A 21,343-nucleotide genomic window follows, 5' to 3' on the forward strand; every position below is an offset into this window, starting at 1 on the left:
TTTGTTTTGTTTTGTTTTTTTGTTTTGCTGTTGTTTGCTTGTTTTTGAGCAACTTGCATGAGATCACATACTAGGAAATAATACAACTGGGATGTAGACTTCCCCAGCTGCTGGATCATGCCATCCCCGGGGCTTAGGAGAGAACCCAGGAGCTACCAAGCAAGTACATGAAAGTCATGTACTTCCCTTTTAGAAAGAAAGCTCTTTTCTCCAAAAAGGCTCAGGGAAGATTACTTCCCTTCCATCAGAGGGACACCCAAACTTTTCTTTGGAAGAGTTCCACACAGGGGCTGGTGAGAAAATGTGTTCTGGCCACCTGTTTTGCCCATCTTTAAATTCCTGCTTGGCCCTTTGACCAGAGAGAACAGGTACATCTTCTTTAGCTGTTCCTCTTGTTCCTATGACTGGAGACTGTGAAGCATTTAAAGACCAGAAGAGTGATAATATATGTTTGTAATTCTAGAATGTTTGAGACAGTAAGCTTAAATGGGGGTTGTTAACTCCGTGGATGCGTATCGAGCACTTACTGTTTGCAGGCACTATCCTGGGCACCGGCAGAGGCGGGATATGAAGACGGTGACTAGTGCAATGAGAAATGTATTTTATATCATGATCAGGACACACAGATCCGTGTACTGAAAAGTGGAAGCAAAAGTTTGGTGAAATAAACTTTATGATGCCTTGCCTTGACTCTGTACAGTGCAGGCTAATTTTTTCTATTCTGTTTTCTTCTATCTAATTTTTTAAAACTCTGGTCACAAACCGCCAAACTGATTTCATGAACCAGAGATGGGTTTCTTTTGGCTTTTTGAAAAATTCTGGGTTGGGAGATGTTACCGATGCCATCATGTGTGATGTCAGGAATACAGAGTGTGTCGGCGGTAGAAATCAAAATCTCCAGATTGCGCACTTTAGTTTTTACCAGGGCCCTCTGGGACGTTTAATATCAAGTGTAGCTCTCTTAGAGACAAGTCAGGAAGGGTCCTGAGGGGAGTGCATCTGCCTTTTGATCCCAGCCAGACTGAACATTGTTGGGAGGCCTGTATAGTTTTCCCGCTGGGATATCATTCACCGAGTTTAATAAAACTGACAAATTGACCTTGGGGGGTGAAAACATGAACATTTCAGTAATTTTGCGTTTTGAACCCAAATCTGCTACATGCAAAGGAAAGCGTCTCATATGGACAGAATTCTTCATCACTTAACCACAAGCACTTAACACGCAGAGAATATCATCTTTATTGAAACCCCTCATAGCTTAGTTTTACACCTAGTGATAGAAGATGGATAAACATCTTTTCCCCCCATGTATTCACTGGGGAGGCAGGAAGAGCTGGCCATATCTGGGCCTGGGTGGAGCACTCCACAGTGTTCTGATAAAGGACCAGACCCTCCTTCCATTTTGTCTTAGAAAGAACACAGTTTCTCTCCGTTAGCCTGTAAAAGCCTGGATGTGGAAGATGTAGTAGCATTTAGTTATTCAGGCTGTGTGGCTGTGGAGATTTTAAATCATTGGCCTACATATTATGGTTGAGATAAAATTTCAAGTTTACTTCTAGTAAGGGAAGGGTATGGGGATTTTGGATGTCAAGCATTAGAAAGTCCAACTCAGTAAATGAATGGGGAAGACAGCCGAAGATGGCCACAGCTTCTAGATTCTAATTTCTGGCCTTTATTCTCCACTGGGCTTCATTCTCCCTAATCTGATTATGGCCATTTGAATTGAGTTCCCTTGCCTTGAGCCTGTTGAAGTTCATCACATTGTAAGGTTTACTGTCTAATCTAATCCTGATATACCTGCTTCATTTAAAAAAAAAATTTGTGAACATTATTTTTGTCAATCTCCATGACATCAGTGGAGGCAAGTGCTGTGACCCCATGATGAGGCTCAGAAAGGGTAAGTGGCTTGCCCAAGGTCACATGTAGCTGAGCTGAGCAGTAGGTGGGGTTTTGTCCAATTCATCGTAGCTATTCTCTCTGCTGGTGGGTATTCATAACGTAGGAGAAAATACTGGAAGAGGAATAAGTGGCTGCTGATTCGGTTTTCCTGTTTCCTACCAAGAAAGGTAGGCTCAGTTGTCCCGTGTCTGCTCCAGGGGTGGAGTGTCCTTTGCTCCCAATGGCTGGTGGTCAGCATGCCTTTTTTCACAGGTCAGCTGCATCAGAAAACGAGGACGCAGCACCGTCCCTGGGTTTGGCTTAAGTGCAAGTTGGCTTGAACCCAAGGAGGAGGTCACTTTATACCCATCTGGAAGCAGCCATAAGGTAGGAGTGGCATCTCATTACGTAATGTGCACCTGGCATGGGGGCCTTGCTGTGTCAGTTCTAGGGAGAGATTGGATCCTTTCCCCACCCCATCAGCCCTAAAAATTACTGTCTTCATTTCAGGAGGTAAAAGGGGATATGCTTTGACCATAACATTGAAGACCACATTGGAGATACTACTTTGATGAGTAACACGATGAGTTTGGATAGAGAAGGAGAAGTAGTTTCCCAAGATTTGAGCAAAAGGAATTTTTGCTTTAAGGATTTGGTGTCAGAGGTTGTCAAATAATGGTTTTCACTCTGGTGAGGAGTTCTATTTCTTAAAAATGATCACACTATACTGGAGAGCTGATTGACACGGTGTTAGGGTTTTCTCAAGAAAGTATGGAACAGTACCAGCTAGCTTGCTCTCCCTCTTTGCCTTTCCTTTTTTTCCCTCCTACCCTCCCTCTCGCCTTCCCTCCCTCTCTCCTTCCTTTCCTCCCTTCCTTCTTCCCTCCCTCCCTTCTTTCCTTCTGAGTCCTCTGGCTGAATGGCTCTGTGTGGAATATCTTTTATTTCTTTGTGGAAAAAAGAACACAGACGCTTGAGGGAAGGGCAGGGCCTCCGCCAACCTTTTGTTGCCACGTGGCCTTCCTTAAGCTGAGGAATTGTTCCCTGCCTTTGCTGCAGTCAGCCTGGAGGCAGGGGCCAGGCTGAGCCTCAGCAGGATCCAATGGGAACCTGGGAACCCGGTCGGGGAGAGCCAGCGCCACCTGTGAGTGCAAACCCGTGGCTTGTCACTGTGTGTCCTGTTCTGCTCCCTTGGTCCAGGGAAGCTGACAGACTGCAGCTTTGTGTCCCCTCGGCTCCTGGCCCCCACTCTCTGCTGCACTTGGAGGGCAGGGTGGGCCTGCCGTGCTCCAGGCCACCCATCTTCCCTTGCTGTGTTCCTGGATCTTAGCTATCACCACCGAAACCAGCTTCTCTGATGAAAGGAGGTGGGTGTAGAGAAGCAATTAGAAAGTTGTCATTCTGGTTTTTACCTCGGGAACTTGGAGCCTATAAAGAGCAAAGCTTTGCATGTTAAGAGAATTCTGAGGCTAACTCCAGAAGGCTGGCATTCCTTCCTCTCAACTTGTCCTCTGCGGCGTGAGGAGACATTAAAGTTTTAGGAAGTTTCAGCTGCTGTTTTTAGGATTTCAGGAGATCCTTCCACCTTTTGAAAGAAAATGAGACATTAAGACCAAATGGTTGCTTCAGACATATTTGACTGAATCAAAACAAAGGAAATTGGATGGTATTAAGAAATACATTCATTGTTCCTTAGAGTCTTTGTCCCTCTCTTATGAGCATCACCCAAACAAAATCCATTCCCTTAGTTGTTACTGGCAGCAATTGCACCTCCTTCTGGAGTTTGACTGCTGATAAGTGGATGACAGCAGGAGTCCTTGCTTTCTCTTCACCTGCATCAGATTAAGCACCAGCCTTATGGGCTGGAGGCTTATGGGGTGGCTGCACCCTCGAGTTGCCCAGAACTGCCCTGTTTTTTTTATTATTGTTAGTGCCACCTTTCACTCTCAGAGGAGTCCCCAGTTAGAAGATAAAGTACGGTGATTTTAGTTATGTGGCACAGGGGTTCAACCTTAGAGAAAACAGAGGGGGCGAGGAGGTTCTAAGTACAAGGACAAGGTATGGCACGTCGTCATGGTGGTCAGACCCGCTTGACAAAGATACTATGGATGTTCTGAGTAGAGTTCCAGGAAGAGCATTTGAGCCCAGGTTACATGCACAGCTGCTTTTGACCTCTCTGTCTGAAAGGATGCATTTAATATCTGGCATTCAAGTCCTGTTCCCTCTTTAATCAAATACTTCCCAGTAAGAATGCCACTCGAGAGCAGGTGGAAGAAAGTGAAGGCTTGGGCACAGAGCCATTCATTCCCCTCCTATCCTCTCATTTCTTCTTTTCTGAAAAGCCATAGATGGGAGTGAGGGCTTCGTAGTCCAGCAGACCATTGTCACAGCTCCATTTGGAGAAGCGTGAAGTGTTCCATCATCTTTCAGTTTCTGAAGGCACTTTCAATTCTCGGGTTATGTTTTGAACCTTCGGTAATGGCTCAAAATACATGTTTACCCCCACTTATTTTTCTTTAGGTAATTTTTATGTTTACCCCCACTTAGTTTTCTTTAATCTTACCCTGTAGGTAAGATTAAAAAGAAGTCCTGTATCTCAGTGGGTATATAGAACTCCGCTGTGCAGTAAGCGAGGGCCTTTTATAGGGACTTGGGCTTACATGCAAACATGAACAGCTCTGGAAACGGAATTTTGCAGACATTGTTGTAGACCCTCCAGGAATGAGACTGTTTGTGATCCCTTGTCTGTCAACCATATGAAGGTTCCTGCATTCATCTTAGAACATCATTTCCCCAGAAAGGACTTTTCTGTACATATTGGCTCAGTGAGCATCTGTGGTCAATGTCTCTCATAGCCCCCACCCACTCTGAGACTTCTGGAGTTTTTCGCATATCTGAGTTCTCTGCAGCCACCAGGTCACTACCCTTTAAGATCCTCATCCTTTTTTTTTTTTTTTTCTTTTTTTAAATGTTTATTTATTTATTTTTGAGAGAGAGAGATAGCGAACAAGCAAGGGAGGGGCAAAGAGAGCGGGAGGCACAGGATCCGAAGCAGGCTCCAGGCTCCGAGCTGTCAGCACAGAGCCTGACACGGGGCTTGAACACATGAACCGTGCGATCATAACCTGAGCCAAAGTTGGATGCTTAACTGACTGAGCCACCTAGGCGCCCCTAAGATCCTCATCTTGAGCATAAGATGAAGAACTTTAGTAGCATTCCACTTTTTTTTTTTTAAGTGGGCTTCACTCCCCTCCCATTGCGAGGTTCAACTCACAACTGTGACACAAAGACCTGAGCTGAAATCAAGAGTTAGCAGCTTAACTGACTGAGCCACCAAGGTGCGCCGCTCCCCCACCCCCCCTCCCCACCAACATGCCACTTTTTAAAGCCCATTTCAGGTCGTCCATGTACCAGCCTTTTTCTTCATATGTGTCAAAAGTAAATGCTTTTTTTTTTAATAGGATGCAAAGTTCATTTATGATTCCAAAAAATCCATAAACATTTTAAAGTTTCCCATAGAGAAACCATGGCACATAAATGTCTTCTGACAGAAGGCCATCCGGAAATTTAAGGCCGATTTGCAGGTGAAAACCCATGTTTGTGAAACATATAGTCCTAATGCATCATTGACAGATGTGTACTCTGTGAGGCTCCGGCCTCCGAGCCCAGAGTGGAATGGATTGCTCAGATCCCTGAAGCACATTGTCTGTGAATATTCACTTCTTTTGTGGAAAAGCAGTGTGGAAAAGTGATGAATTCATACCAGAGGCAACACAATGCAGGGGGCTTCTGGCCTGTTGATTTGTAAGGTCCAGGAAGGGCAGTGAATCCTTTTGGGATTCCAGTTACTCTTACTTAATATTTGTTGACTTTCCCTATTATGTGTCCTACCTTAACATTGTCTGGACAGATTGTTATTTAATGATTTCCAAAGTGGTAGTAAAACATTTTTTAGCAGGAAGATCATTCTTCTAGCATAATCTGACATAGTATTCTTGTACAAGTATTGGACACTTCATGTATTTGGCAATATAGGTAGGATTCTGGAACTCATTAGTTCTTAAAAGAATGAGATAGTGTGTGTGGCATTATTACGGAACGTAATCCAATCATTTCTCTTTTCCCTGTAGGTACATGGCTAAGCCCTGGACACCTGCTGCACCTTATGCAGGATTCCACAGTCCCCCCTGGTGAATTCTTGATGGATTTCACTCCTGATTGTTGGCAATTCCTGGGCAGGAGACATGGCCCTGATCAGGCTGGGGTTTGGAAGGCAGCATCTTTGTCTGTTAAGGAGGAGGAGTTTATTGCTGTCGAAACTCATAGCCGTTGTCTTTGCTGTGCTTCTATTCTGCGAATTTTTAATCTATTACTTAGTGATCTTTCGATGCAATTGGCCTGAGGTGAAAACTCCAGCCCACAACAGTGGACAAGAGACTCTGAAAGCCATGTTTTTGGCTGATACTCACTTGCTTGGGGAAATACGAGGCCATTGGCTAGACAAATTACGAAGGTAGGAGCTACAGTCAGAAATCTTTCTGATTCTGAATCTTTCTGGTAGAGAGTCTCTCTCCATAGGTCAAGGTACTCATTAGTTATTTTCTTCTCAAAGAAAGACACATGGGACATTGGACTTTTCCTTAAACATACCATTTGCTGAGCATCTGTTATTTATAAGGACCCAGAATTTGGAAAGCAGGTCTGGGTTTGAGTCTTGTGACCTTGGACAGGTTACTAGGGCTCCTCCAAGCCTATCTCTGCCTCCTTGTTAGTAACAGAGACCTTATGGGCTGTATGAGGAAAATGCCCACAGTAAGGTCCAGCACATGGGTATGGCCGGTCAAGGTAAGTTTCCCTTTTCTCCTGGGCAGGGGGAGAAACAGAGCTGGGTTGGTGGTCCTCTCTTGCAGGCAATGGTGTGTAGTTTATGATTTTATTTTTTTATTTATTATTTTTTAAAATTATTATTTATTTTTTTAATGTTTATTCTTGAGAAAGCATGAGCAGTGGAGGGACAGAGAGAGAGGGAGAGACAGAATCTGAAGCAGACTCCCAGCTCCAAGCTATCAGCACAGAGCCTAATGCAGGGCTCAAACTCATGAATTGTGAGATCATGACCTGAGCTGAAGTCAGACACTTAACTGACTGAGCCACCCAGGCGCCCCAATGGTGTGCAGTTTTCAGCCTACTTGAGCAGGTATGTGGCTTTCACCCTGGGGAGAGGATCAGGTCCTGTCTCTCCCACTTAGACCTGCCTAGCATAATCCATCTGCTTTCCCATCAGAAGGCTTTTTAAAAAATTTAACTGTGATACAGTACACATAACATAAAAGTTACCATCGTAAACAATTTTTTTTTTTTAATTTTTTTTTTTTTCAACGTTTATTTATTTTTGGGACAGAGAGAGACAGCATGAACGGGGGAGGGGCAGAGAGAGAGGGAGACACAGAATCGGAAACAGGCTCCAGGCTCCGAGCCATCAGCCCAGAGCCCGACGCGGGGCTCGAACTCACGGACCGCGAGATCGTGACCTGGCTGAAGTCGGACGCTTAACCGACTGCGCCACCCAGGCGCCCCATAAACAATTTTAAGTGTACATTTCAGTGACATCAAGTACATTCATATTGTTATGCAACGATCACTGCCAGCCGTCTCTGGAACTTTTTCATCTTCCCAGGCTGAAACTTGGTCCTCATGAAATACTGATCCCTCCTTCCCCCTCCACCCCAGCCCCTGCAGCCACCATTCTACCTTCTCTCTCTATGGATGTGTCCACCCTAGGTTCCTCATATAAATGGAGTCATACAGTATTTGTCCTTTTGTGTATGGCTTATTTCACTTAGTATGATGTCTTCAGGGTTCATCCATGTTGTGCATGTGTCAGGATTTCCTTCCCTTTTAGGGTTGCATAATATCCGTTGTATATGTAGACCACATTTTGTTTCTCCATTCATCTGTTGATGGATACTTCCACTTTTGGCCATTGTGAAGAATGCCCACCGAAAGGCGACTGATGGGGCTTTCTACCCCAGGGCATCAGAGCTCTCTTCTTGTCCTTGGTGACGCACTACCCTGCCCCCTTTTCCTCATCATGACTGCATTTGTGCAGGTCTTTAACCTTTACTAGGAGGAATATCCGTGAGCACTTCGGATATGGATGAACCTTACGTTGGGGGTGGGGAGGGGGTGAGATGTGTAATGTCCTTAGAGGTGAGTGACAAAGGCGAGACAAAAGAAGGAAAGATGGATGGGGCCTTCCTTCTTTACTCAGAGTTTTAAACCAAAGGAGGCATGAGATAGAGAAGGGCCAGAGTGAGATTTCCTTGGGCTTCATTTGGGTTTTACCAGTTGAGCTTTCTTCCCTGCCCTCCTGCTGCTGCTGTTTCTAGGTGCTTTCTTCTCCAGGGTGACTAACATGCAATCAAGAAAAACTGAGAAATGAATTTTGGGAGGTATCTTGAGTGAAGGGGTGCACCACGCAGCAGTTTACATGGGGCCTGGCCAGTCTTCTCTGACCCCAAATTACCTTCCCCTGTTTATGTGCCCCAGGATGTCACAGTCCCCTTGGGTAGAGGAAAAACAGCCAGGAGGATGCCTTAAAAAGCAGGAAGAGTTGGAATCCTTAGGAATAGGACACAGGTCATAGTTGGTCAGGGACAGGGGAGGGTGGGTCAAGGAAGCACTAACATGTTTGAACACCTATTGTGTGTTGGTGCTGTGCTGGGCACTTTACAAATGCTATCTCATGTAGGGGCGCCTGGGTGGCTCAGTCAGTTAAGCATCCGACTTCAGCTCAGGTCATGATCTCACGGTTCGTGACTTTGAGTCCTGTGTCGGGTCCTGTGCTGACAACTCAGAGCCTGGAGCCTGCTTCGGATTCTGTGTCTCCCTCTCTCTCTGCCTCTCCCCTGCTTGCACTCTCTCTTTCTCTAAAATAAATAATAAAACACTAAAAAAAACACCAAACCCCAAAACAAAAAACAGATGCTATCTCATTTAATCCCATAACTGTCTTATGAGAGACATAGGTTTTATTATTGCTGTTTACTAATGAAGAATAGAAATCAGAGAGAGTAGGCAGCATCCTCAAGGCCACACAAGTGGTTAATGGGTGCAGCTGGAGTGCCTGTCAGGTTCTAGATCCCCAGCTCTTTTCATTTACTTGTCTTACCAATGGGATGATTTCTTGGATGTCTGAAGTCTCTAGGATTTACAGTTTTGGTATTAGCTAGTCTGATTCTCTCATTATCTCCTCCCAATTCTGAAGGCACATAGGAAGTTGAGGTCCCTTCAAGAAGAAAGTGAAACTTAAGCCAGATGCTATCATCTCCTTGGTGTGATGCAAAATCAGTCTATGCGAGGCATCTTTGGAAGCTGCATTAAGCCCTCCCTGACCTCTCGGGCTGTCATGAGGGATGGCTTCTGGGGTACAGTGTGTGTGTGGGGCCTGATCTGTGGGTGTCACATAGAGGGAAGTCAGCCTTTAAGATGTGTGGGTGGGGCAGTTCAACTCCTGAGGGCTGTTGTTCCTCACATTTAATCAGATATGGACTCTGACCCTTCCAAGCATGGATGGGAAGCAGGGGTGGGGCCATGAAGGAGAATGGGGCCGTTCAGTTTCCTTTTTAAAATTTTTATTCTTAAATATTTATTTGAGAGAGACAGCGTGCGTGTGCTAGTGTGCGCAAGTGTGGGAGGGGCAGAGAGAGGAGAGAGAATCCCAAGGAGGCACCACGCTGTCAGCGCACAGCCCAATGCAAGGCTTGAACCCACGAACTGTGAGGTCATGACCTGAGCCAAAATCAGGAGTCAGACATTTAACCAACTGAGCCACACAGGCGACCCTCAGCTCACTTTTTAAATGGCCCATAAGACAGATCTGGGCTCTCCTAAGAAACAGACTGATGCTGTGCTTTTTCCTGTTGGCCTCAAGGGAGTGGCAAATGGAGAGAGCCTTCCAGACAGCTCTGTGGTTGTTGCAGCCAGAAGTCGTCTTCATCCTAGGGGACATCTTTGATGAAGGGAAGTGGAGCTCCCCCCAGGTAGGACCCTATGATCCGGGCACCCTCATCCCATCCTGCTTTCAGGGTGCAGCACAGGCAGCCCAGAAAATCCATGAAGCGGTATCAGTGCGAGTTGGAAGTTTTGCTTACTACCAATATTAAAAATGTATCGTCTATCTTGAAGGTCATTAGGATCTGTAACCTTGAGTTAAGCTAATCTTAGTTGACCCTTGAACAATGCCAGGTTAGGGGTGCTGACCTTGTATAGTCAGATATCTGTGGGTAAGTTTTGCTTCTCCTCAAACTTAACTACTAATATCCCACTATTGACCGGAAGCCTTACTGTTAACATAATTAGCACATATTTTTTTATGTTACATGTATTCTATACTGTATTCTCTCAATAAAGTAAGCTAAGAGAAGAAAATGTTATGAAGAACATCTTAAGGAAGAGAAAATACATTTATAGTATGGTCCTGTCTTTATATCTATATATATAGTATATATATACAGTATATATAATATATAATATATATATATATATTACATATATATATATTATATAGAGAGAGTATGGTCCTGTCTATATCCACATATAGGTCGACCCACACAGTTCAAACTCTTCTTGTTCAAATATCAATGGTATCTGTTTATGTAGGAAATAGGTAGTTTAGTCAGACCTTACTTTGTTGGAATGTGTATTCCCATGATCCTCTCAGAAAGGGAAAAAGAGGCAAGGTGGGTGCAAAGTTGCTTTTCAGCAGAATTACAGAATGCATATGGAAATATAATTTGACTTAATGTTCTTTTATTTAACCACGAAATTATGAGAACTGTGCTATAAAAGTTACTTGCTACTCTCCTTTTCCTTTCTTCTGAGGGAGAGGTGCAGAAGGGGCCTTGGGGGCCTGGTGTGAGGCTACTGTGCCCGTAGGGGTCTCCATCTGGGTAGTGAGGTGGCATAAGCCTTTCCATCACCAAAGAGAAAGGCTGTTCTCACCCTAGCTGTCAAAATATTTGGCTTATTATATTCCTGGAATTAACGGAAAAAAAGAAAAAACCTGTTTTGCTGCTTAGTTGAAAATGTTTAGTCACAAATGGTTTTTAGAAGGGATTTTGGGGGGTGGGATATTTTTAAAAAATCCATTGGCATTTCCCAGGATAACCCAAAAGGCATACAAAGAAGGTCTTGGTCCAGATCTGATAGAAACCCACTATTTATAAGGTTGCCTTGTTCGTTATAATCTAGTCTGTAATTAGATATAAGATAATGGAAATACTATATGCAACAAATAACTAGTTATAAAATGAGGCTGGATATACATGTTGCTTTTGCATGTTGGATATGCGACAAATAACTAGTTATAAAATGAGGTTGGGGGCGCCTGGGTGGCGCAGTCGGTTAAGCGTCCGACTTCAGCCAGGTCACGATCTCACAGTCCGTGAGTTCGAGCCCCGCGTCAGGCTCTGGGCTGATGGCTCGGAGCCTGGAGCCTGTTTCCGATTCTGTGTCTCCCTCTCTCTCTGCCCCTCCCCTGTTCATGCTCTGTCTCTCTCTGTCCCAAAAATAAATAAACATTGAAAAAAAAATTAAAAAAATAAATAAATAAAATGAGGTTGGATATACATGTTGCTTTTGCTTAATTTTGAAAATTAAGGGCAGCATTTTATGTTTTTATGTTTTTCTAACTTTATGTTATTCTAACTTTATTTTTATTTTTTAGTGTTCTTTAAAAAATGTTTACTTTGAGAGAGTGAGTGGGGAAGGGGAAGGGTCAGAGAGAGAGGCGAAGAAAGAGAATCCCAAGCAGGCTCTGTGCTGTTAGCTCAGAGCCCAATGTGGGGCTCAATCCCATGACCCTGGGATCATGACCTGAGCCCAAATCAAGTCAGATGCTCAACTGACTGAGCCACCCAGGCGCCCCTATGTTATTCTACCTTTAAATGTTATATGTTAAAGTGAAGTCTTTGTAAATGTATTGAAGGACTCTCTATCCAGCATATTTCTCTAGCATGGACCTTATTTAAAACTTTTAGGATAAAGTTAATTACTATTCAACTAAGTATTGTCTTCCTAGTGTTTGTCCAAGTGATGTTTTTAGGCTTAATAAAAGTCAGAATGATACAAACCTAATTCTCAAGCTTTAGTAGTTAAAGCAAATGTCAGCAGAATCTTGAAATATTTGTTGGATTTTGTCTTTCCCCCACATCCCATCCGTTCTCATTCCCACAGTTGTAACCATGGGGAAATGCTAAGATGAGGGATGTACTCATCCTTGTCTTGGTTGAGACACACGAATTTGCTTGGCATTTCCTAAGAGCCTCTTCTTACAATGTGTCCAGATCTGGAGTGATTATCAGCCTGGAGTCCATGGTTGGGCTTCAGGGGTTCTTTTCAGGGGATCTTAAAACAATGGACCTATGAATCAAATGTTTTGAGGATTGCCATCTAATGTTTTAATATGGGGGAATATCATTTAAATTTTTTTCAATGTTTATTTAGTTTTGAGAGAGAGAGAAAGAGAGACAGAATGTGAGTGGGGGAGAGGCAGAGAGTGAGAGGGAGACACAGAATCTGAAGCTCTGAGCTGTCAGCACAGAGCCTGACGTGGGGCTTGAACTCACGAACCATGAGATCATGACCTGAGCCGAAGTCAGACGCTTAACCGACTGAGCCACCCAGGTGCCCCTGGGGGAGTATCACTTAATTAAAAGTTGGCATCAGATTAAATAAAATATTAAGTCTTAGAAAAAGAAGTATGACATAGAATTGGAAATTCTAAGTTCTACATTAGCTCTATGAGCATCTGATTTGGACAGGGTAATTAACTTATCAGAATAAGGAGCATATTTTTTTAGCCACAGGGAAGAGAGGTTTCTGTAGCTCTCAGCAGTGACTTGTTTTTCCCACAGGCCTGGGCAGATGATGTGCAGCGGTTTCAGAAAATATTCAGACACCCACGTCATGTGCTGCTGAAGGTGGTTGCTGGCAACCATGACATTGGCTTCCACTATCAGTAAGTAGTTCAGTGAAGCATTGCATCCTGAGGGCTCTCGTTAACTATAACTTTGAACCTACCATTCTGGTGAAAGCCTTACTTATGCTGTGTGGGGGACATTTGTTGCCCTTGAATGATGTAAGCCCGGGAGCATAAACTCCACAAGGGCAAAGATTTTTGTCTTGGCACTTGTACACCCTTAACAAATCTCTGTTGAATAAATGATTTGTATGTGCCCTTGGGGGATTCTGACTTGAAACTTACATTTAATGACCAATTGTTTTCTTTGGGACTCAGAAAACAAGACCATTTACACTTTTGTAAATGGCATTTATATAGTGCTTATGATGTGCCAGCCTGTTTTAAGCGCTTTATTTCCTTATAGTAACTCATTTAATCTTTCTGATGGTCCTGCTATTTTAACCATTGTGCTGGTGAGGAAACTGAGGCTCTGGGGACTAAGTCACTTGCCCCAGTCTTTACAGTCAGTCAGTGGTGGAGCTGAGATTTGCACCTGATAGCCTGGGCCAGCTGGAGCTCTCACCTCAAAAAACTAGTCCGGCACTCAAATCCTGAGTTATTTCTTGTGTTTATGCTAAGTCTGAAGAGGTGCTAAGATGGCTTGCTCTGAAAAATGTTTCTTTTTACAATTGAACATAGGATGAGCACATACAAAATAAAACGATTTGAGAAAGTTTTCAACCCTGAAAGGCTGTTTTCTTGGAAAGGAATTAAGTGAGTATTATTTGTGAATTAAAAAAAAATTTTAACGCTCATTTATTTTTGAGAGACAGACAGATACAGAGCATGAGTAGGGGAGGGGCGGAGAGAGAGAGGGAGACACCGTATCTGAAGCAGGCTCCCAGGCTCTGAGCTGTCAGCACAGAGCCTGATGTGGGGCTTGAACTCATGAACTGTGAGATCATGACCTGAGCCAAAGTCTGACACTTAACCAACTGAGCCACCCAGGCACCCCTATTTGTGAATTCTTAAGAAGTCCTTCAGTCCTTGGAAACTTAATTTTTTAAGGGAACTGTCTTCGCCTGCCACACCGGGCTCTGTGTGGCATGGTTTACGGTTTCTGATGAAGGCACCACAGGCCTCATCCTGCCTGACGGTCACTGTCCGAGTCACCAGCCCGGTGGACCAGCCAGTCTCTGACTTTGCCTAGCCACCGAGGGCATCGTCTTCCTGTGTGCGGTGTCTCTGGGTGATAGAGATTCCATCAGGCCACTTTGTAGAGGAGTATATTTCATTTGTTCAAAATGTACTTGTTTCCCTTTATAAAGGATACTATTGACATCATGCTATCCCAGGATTGGGTGCAGGTGTGTCCACTGGGCTGTGTAGCTGTGTGCCCCACCCCCACGCCCGTCAGCCTTGATCTGTGGACCAAAGTGTCCCAGTCCTTTTGTCTGACCACAAATGAGCACCTGCTCTCCTTCTGCGTGGCCATTTTCGTGCTGTGTCTGGACCCTGTCGAGTCCGTGTGTATGTTTGCAGCACAGTGGACGAGACCATACATGGTGTTCTAGTTGCAGACCTAGTGGAGAGAGAAAAGGTGGGAGAGGAAGGCTCTTCCTCTTTAGGTCATGGCCCCCATGGGTTTCCAGCACTCGTGACTTTGGCCGTGATAGCTCACTGAGCCCGTCTCAAGAGATGATCTGTGACACTCCCAGAGACCAGGTCGGGGGTTCTCTACAAATGCTCGCTCTTTCCCTCCCTTTGCCCATAGGACTAAGTTTCTAGTAGCGTCCTTTCCTGAGTCATATGAAGACTTGACATAGTTGTAGTTATTTTTCCCTAGGGAGTAGAGTTTAGGAAACTTGAAGTGCACTGACCGTATTTCAGATCGTTTAGTTAGCTTCTTCTCACTAAAATTCTTTAAATTTCAAGCAATCTTTACTGACAGGTGCCTTCTTCACGCCCAGTTGATACGTGTGTAGGAGATGAAAGCATATTTAATGGGAGTCTATAAAAATATAATTAAGGTAAAGTGGTTGTAAAGGGCAACCAAAACTGACTTTATCATCATCCTAATTTGGGATTATCCATACCAGTTAGCTGTGACCTGCAAACCCCCTCCCACCCTGCCTTGTTTTCTGAGTGCGCAGATGTTAGCAAATGTTGCCTGTGGTTTGCTTTATGTAATAATAACAGTATGTAACATTTACCGAGTACTTCCTAGTGGCAGGCTTGATGGTAGTATTTCATTCCGTCCTTACCACAAGTCAGTGGCATGGGTGTGCTATTATATCCCTGTCTTTTCACGTGGTCAGATGCGAGGCTCAGTGGTGGTCTGACCTCAGAGCTTCTGTAATCTGGGATTTCTGAAAGTTCAAGGTTAAAAATCTTCTTATGATGTCTTAGACTCCACTCCCAGTATACTGCTGTTTTGTTTTCTTAACTCGACTCGTACCTAAAAACATAGATTAGTCGAGTGGAGATTTAAAGCTGTTCTGGGGCATGTTTCTTCACACTATGGGTGCTTTCCTTTTGCTTCATGGGAACAGCATTGTGAGAAGACAGTACACGGGAAGCCCAGTGGCCCTGACTCTCTGCCTCCTCCCTCTGTCTCAGTTTTGTGATGGTCAACAGTGTTGCCCTGGAAGGGGACGGCTGCAACCTTTGCTCTGAAGCAGAAGCTGAAATTATCGAAATTTCTCACAAACTGAATTGCTCCCGAGAGGTAGGAGAGCATCTGAATGCACAGGTGCTTCTGTTCTGGCATCTTCTGCGGTGTGGTTGCTGCACTTTGTGTTTTGTCCACCTCTCAGTTCCCTCTTCCCTTCCTGCTGGGGTTGCTGGGTTAACTGATTCCTCCCCAGCAGGAACATCACTCCAGCAGGTGCACAGATGAGCAGCTGCTGCCGGCGTCAGCCCCGGTCCTTCTGCAGGTGAGCGGGGAGAAGGTGGCTCTGCATATCTGGTGGACCAACCAGGGCCTCCTGGTCACATCTGACCGTCTCTAAATCCTGGCAGCATTTCCCCCTTTACCGGAGAAGCGATGCTAATTGTTCCGGGGACGATGCCGCACCTCTGGAAGAGCGGGACATCCCCTTTAAGGAGAGATACGATGCACTTTCCCGGGAGGCCTCACAAAAGGTTTGCTGTGGACCCCGATGCCCCCCAACAGACAGACAGATGGCTGTCACAGTTAGCCACCTGAGGGCGGAGGGCAGGGCTTTGGCAACATCAGCTTTTCCTATCACCCTTTTGTCCCTCCCGCACCCCACCCCCAGTACTTCAACTGCCTAGTATCAAGTTAATGAACATCCTCAGCTTTAAAAAACTTTATTCGAAGTTTTTTCCACCAATTTAAAGGTATTTGGAAATGTGAATGGAACTTAGAGTTAACTTTGGGGGCTTAGGATGTGCTGACTTGTATGTATTTATATAATACAAATATGTATTTATATATTACACAAATATGTATTGTATAATACTTAAATTATAATTATGATATATCAGTATATGAAAATATTTTTGTTATTTTATAAATAAAACATAATGTAAATATTTATATCATATAAATACATATTTGTGTAATGTATGATATGCTGTACTATGTGATAAGATACAAATATATTTATAAAATACATCTACAAAAATATTTATAAAAATATAAAATCTGCGATGAGAAGGATAGATTTTCCCTAAAAGCTCGAACTTACTTTTGATAGGATTTTAAGAAAAAAACGAAGCACTCTACCAAGTAGGGATTTTATATTTATGTTACTGAATACGGGCCCGGATGGGGCTCTGTCAGAGCACTAACCAGCTATCGCTGTCCCCTGGGTGCGGTAGCTGCTCTGGTGGCTCCGGCCGCGGCTGGTCCTGAGCGGCCACACGCACAGCGCCTGCGAGGTGCTCCACGGGGCGGGGACCATGGAGATCAGCGTGCCGTCTTTCAGTTGGAGGAACAGAAACAACCCCAGTTTCATCATGGTAATGTGGACGTTTATTTTCATCTGAAAGCTTTCATATAAGTATTGACATCAACACAGTAATCAACTATTTAATTGCTGCGATCCGTAAACACATATAAAAGCTGTAAATACAAACTTCCCCTGCTCCACACGCGCACTTAGTTTGATACACTAACCCCTGTCTAAACACCTCCCTGGGGACAAATAAACATGGCATTGCTCCTGTAGGGGGCGGGGTGGGGGGCATCTTACAGAGTGTTTCCAGGGACGGCACTGTTCTCAGGTCTGAGCCTATGCATTTTTAATTTTCTAAGGAAACAGGATCATGTCTTCATTAGCCATACTCCATCATCTTGTCTTAGGTTCCAAACGTGCCCATTTGCTCTGGCAGAAAAAGGCTACGGCTCTTGTAAGTTGGCTCAAGATGTTTCAATTAGTGGCCACCTGGTGTTTATTTTACCCAGGTCATAATGCTTTTATGTCAGGTACTTTTACTTCATGAAAAGGTGGGGAAACCCTCATGTTTTCAGATTCAGAGTAAACGAAACCATTCCCCAGTGTCATTCCGCACAGCAAACATGTCTACAGAAAAACCCATTGAGGTGCCCCCGGCACATGCATTTCTGGGTAATAGGTTGCTTACTTTAGCATCGAGCGCCATGAGAAATGGCCTTGTAGTCACTCCCCGTTTCTCAATGGCCACTTACATAGATCTCCATGCCTCTTGTATCTCTGGCACGTATGCGCACTGCACTTTAGAGGAGCCCATTGTGCCGGGGACTGGTTTCAACGGAGAGGTCAGCTCCACTCGGCACATTGGGAGCCTCCACGTTGTGTCTCCGATCAGTGCTTGGGGTGGGTGGCTGGCTTGTGGAAGCTGTGCCCCGCAGTCTAAGGGGAGGAGAGTCACTTCCTGGCCTCACCTGAGGGGACCAAGAAGGCTGCGTCTCCTGTTTTGTCTAAGACTGGTGTGTTGGTGCTGCGGCAGGGCTCTCACTGCAGCATCACTATTCTCATTTCCTTTCCAGGGCATGTTGACCCCCACAGAGTACGCCCTTGCCAAGTGCTACCTCCCCTACGAGAACACCGTTCTGGCCACATACTGTGTAGCAGTTGGGTTCCTTGCGGTCCTCATGTTAGCTCACTTTAAGCTCCTAGCCTCGCCTCTTCTCTTTGGTTGGAACTTGCTCAGAAAACTTAAGACAACGTAAAGCGCAGGAGACGCTTTTGCATTTCGTCACAAATAACAAAGGCAGGAAAACTGAACTCTGGGTAGTGCTCATGTGAGAAGGGGACAAAGGGGGTGGCGGTCTTTACACCCATCACAGGAACTGTAAATCACGGATGCGAACTCCTGCAAGGATAAATAGTTGACTGTACTGTTCTCATGCTATAACAATGGAACGTGTACTCTACAACAAGTCTGTTTTCTCATTTTATCAAATATATGTATAACCAAAGATCGTGTCTGTACAATATGTAAAAGCTATTAAAGTCTCACTTGCATGCACTATGCTGTCTGTCCTGTCCCAAGATGGAGCCGGCACCTGGGATTATGTGCGCACAAACACTGGGCTTGCTTCTGTCCCCCTACGAAGTGGGCCTCAGACTCCTATATATTATAAAGCTATGCACTTAAAATAAAAGTACAGACGCCACAAGCAGGAATATATTGTTTTCACAGACTTTTGTGCTTCTGTGCTCATTATGGAATCAGATTTTTAGCTAAGTGTAATTTTCTCTCCAGCAAGCCAAGCTGTTAAATCTGAATTTAATGTCTGTCCATGATCAAAAGAAACCTGACAAAGAGCTGGGAAGGGGCTTTTGGTACTTAAAAATAAATATGTCTTGATAATTTGAAACCAGGTAAAACGTGTTCTTTTCCAAGAGTCCAACTCTGTGTTTGAAGAGGAAGTTGAGTTACTGCTGAGTGATAACGTATATAACAGTATGCAGCTTTTGCTTTTTGTGCATATGGGGGTGTGTGTGGCTCTTCGGTTCACATTTTATGTGGAAAGTGCAATGGAAACACAGTAATTTCTACTTTATGTGTCTCATTTCAGATCAGGGTTTTATGAAACAGGGAAGAGAGGTCCAGGAATTTAGGGATGCTGACATAAACGGTGTGCTTCTTACACTGACTGTCTACAAAGTTATCCTTTAATTCATGGAAAAGTAGTATTTCAGTCTGGATGCATTTTTTTTTTTTTTTTTTTAGTCTGGATGCATTTATAAAGGATTACAAAATGCCTACTTATAGAGTAAACTTGACAATACTAAAGACTAAAAGGAAATGAAGTCATGTCAGCGAAGCTGTCACCTCTGGGTTTGTATTGTTGAAATCCACCTTTGGACATCTTTGCAGATTATCTCGCACCTAAGGCAACGATCCTCAAAGTTGTGGCTGTGGGTAGAATATGAAGCATCACCGCTATCGCGATTCTTGCTTTCTAGATACTGCGCTGTACGATAACTTCTGACGCTGCATTTACAAATCTTTCAAGTGTGAGAAACAGCCATATATTTTGACTTTGTCTTCCAAATAAAGGTTGTGTAATATTTCTTCTTGAGAGCAGGCAAATGGAGATGCCATCCTTTGACTCTCTTGGGCTGGACATGAACACAGACACCTCTGTCATCTTCTTGCTCTTTGTTTACACTGGAAGCTGTGGCCCAAGTAAGTGGTTCGAAAACTTTGACTAAAGGGAATGGTTGACCTATTTCCACTCAGGGAACTTGTAAAAAGTCTTTAAATAGGAAAATAATCAAAAGACATATTGTCTGGAGAAAAAAAAATCCTTGGTTCTTGAAAAGCTTGTGATGTTGGTACAAAATTATTTGTAAGAGGTGAATGATTAATGTGGATAATTTATATATATATATATGCATATATATATTTAATCAAAGATATTTTTAAAAGCACTAACCTGAAGAATATCCTAAATTCTACACACACCATTCTCTTTTTTAGAGCAAGCAGCAGGTAATGTTGACATTTAGCGGTTCAGCACGATAAAAACACGTTTCTTTTACAGATACAGCCTGATCGAGGCACAAAGATCTACACGGATTTTTGAGTAATTATAGAAAATAATATTACATTTTGTGGTCTGTACAGTTATAATAAACCAGCAGTAAAACAACAACAAGAATATATGAAGGGAGACTCTTGTCCAAGCATATCACACTCTAGAGAATCATGTGTAGACAGGACACACTTTGCAGTGGTGAATGTAGTAGGTTGTCTGCTCAGAGTAGGTCTAACTTAATGCCTGAGGTTGGCAGCGACTCAGATATGATTGAAACGGGTTTCTCTCCACCCTGTGACTTGGGGTCTAGCCTCGCTCCTGGGCCAGTGCAGCTCGGGAGAGGTGGCCACTTGCCCACGCATGTGGCTCACCGCCTCATACCCCTGCCACTGCAATCATGCCTGATAAGTCAGAAAAAAGTGTCATTTCTCCCCCCTTTATCAAGTTCCTGCCGAATCAAGAAATCACTGAATGGATGACTGAAAGGGGCCCTCACCCAGAGGGGTTTCACTGCAGCACCACCCAAGTGAGAGTGCTGGTTTGCAGCGACACAAATTGGTGGGGTTGGGGAGGCTGTGGAAGGTTGTGTTCAGTGAAAATGAAAGCTACAAACCAAACCTGAGGGGAACAGAGGTAGCCAGAGGCTTGGTGGTCACACAGGTCAGAACAGGACAGGGCAGCAGCTGGATGAAACCGGGAACTCCCTACTTTCTACCATGGCTTAGGGCTGACAGACAATCCTGGAATAAATGTTCCACCTGGTGGGGTGGCCAAGGGAGGAGAGGCAGGTGGAGAGAAGGTGCCAGAAGGCGCGCCCACCTGCCCCAGGGCTGCCTCACAAGAGTTCGTACTGTTTGAGGTGCATCCTCTGGATGATGTCACGGCAGTCATTGAACACTCTGCGAATGTTCTCGGTGTCCACGGCACAGGTAAAGTGTGGGTAGCAGTAATGTTTGCCGTCCCCTGTCGCTGTGCTGATCCTCTGGAAAAAAAAAAAAAGCCATCTATGCTGTGGGACCCTGACCACCACGTCCAGGGGTACATGGGAACACTGCTGCTACTCCATTTATTCTTGGAGAAGAATTTGGGCAATACTTTGATCAAAGACAAGGGGAGCTGGGATTGTGACTGTTTAAATACTGAATACCCTGCTGGAAACTCAAAGAACGTCACACTTACCTCTGGCCACAGAAGCTTAGTGTTCAGTTGAGAGAGGACATATATTTAAAAGACAGCCTCTCAGGGGAGCCTGGGTGGCTCTCAGTCGGTTAGGCATCCGACTTCAGCTCAGGTCATGATCTCACAGTTAGTGAGTTTGAGCCCCGCGTCGGGCTCTGTGCTGACAGCTCACGGCCTGGAGCCTGCTTCGGATTCTGTATCTCCCTCTCTTTCTCTACCCCTCCCCTGCTCATGCTCTGTCTCTCTCTCTCAAAAATCAATAAACATAAAAAAATTTTTTTTAAATAAATAAAAGACAGCCTCTCAAGTTAGGGTAGAATTTTCCG

The 21,343-nt window shown here is 44.3% G+C and overlaps 2 protein-coding genes across 16 annotated transcripts in view; one reads left to right on the forward strand and one right to left on the reverse strand.

The window, feature by feature from the left end:
• Positions 1-18,319, forward strand: part of MPPE1 (metallophosphoesterase 1) — a 56,799-nt gene extending 38,480 nt beyond the window's left edge. For 8 of the 13 annotated variants that reach the window (XM_086682433.1, XM_086682434.1, XM_086682436.1 and 5 more), the window contains 10 exons: positions 2,152-2,265; positions 6,009-6,391; positions 9,812-9,920; positions 12,795-12,898; positions 13,541-13,615; positions 15,461-15,569; positions 15,709-15,777; positions 15,863-15,985; positions 16,688-16,828; positions 17,838-18,319. In XM_086682433.1, the coding sequence (XP_086538559.1) occupies positions 6,123-6,391; positions 9,812-9,920; positions 12,795-12,898; positions 13,541-13,615; positions 15,461-15,569; positions 15,709-15,777; positions 15,863-15,985; positions 16,688-16,828; positions 17,838-18,020 (1,182 nt within the window). In that variant the 5' untranslated portion in view covers positions 2,152-2,265; positions 6,009-6,122 and the 3' untranslated portion in view covers positions 18,021-18,319. Of the gene's footprint in view, positions 1-2,151; positions 2,266-3,059; positions 3,246-5,027; positions 5,217-6,008; positions 6,392-9,811; positions 9,921-12,794; positions 12,899-13,540; positions 13,616-15,460; positions 15,570-15,708; positions 15,778-15,862; positions 15,986-16,687; positions 16,829-17,837 lie in introns of those variants that run through there. The other 5 variants (XM_025931343.2, XM_086682438.1, XM_086682439.1 and 2 more) reach the window with 5 other exon arrangements.
• GNAL (G protein subunit alpha L) overlaps positions 16,819-21,343 on the reverse strand; it is a 154,792-nt gene continuing 150,267 nt past the window's right edge. For all 3 annotated transcript variants that reach the window (XM_086682428.1, XM_086682429.1, XM_025931340.2), the window contains one exon: positions 16,819-20,820. In XM_086682428.1, coding sequence (XP_086538554.1) covers positions 20,674-20,820 — 147 coding nt within the window. In that variant the 3' untranslated portion in view covers positions 16,819-20,673. The remainder of the gene's footprint in view (positions 20,821-21,343) is intronic.

The sequence above is a fragment of the Puma concolor genome, chromosome D3, assembly GCF_028749965.1.
Source record: "Puma concolor isolate L17-30 chromosome D3, mPumCon1.1.hap2, whole genome shotgun sequence".
In the NCBI taxonomy this organism is placed as follows: Eukaryota; Metazoa; Chordata; class Mammalia; order Carnivora; family Felidae; genus Puma; species Puma concolor.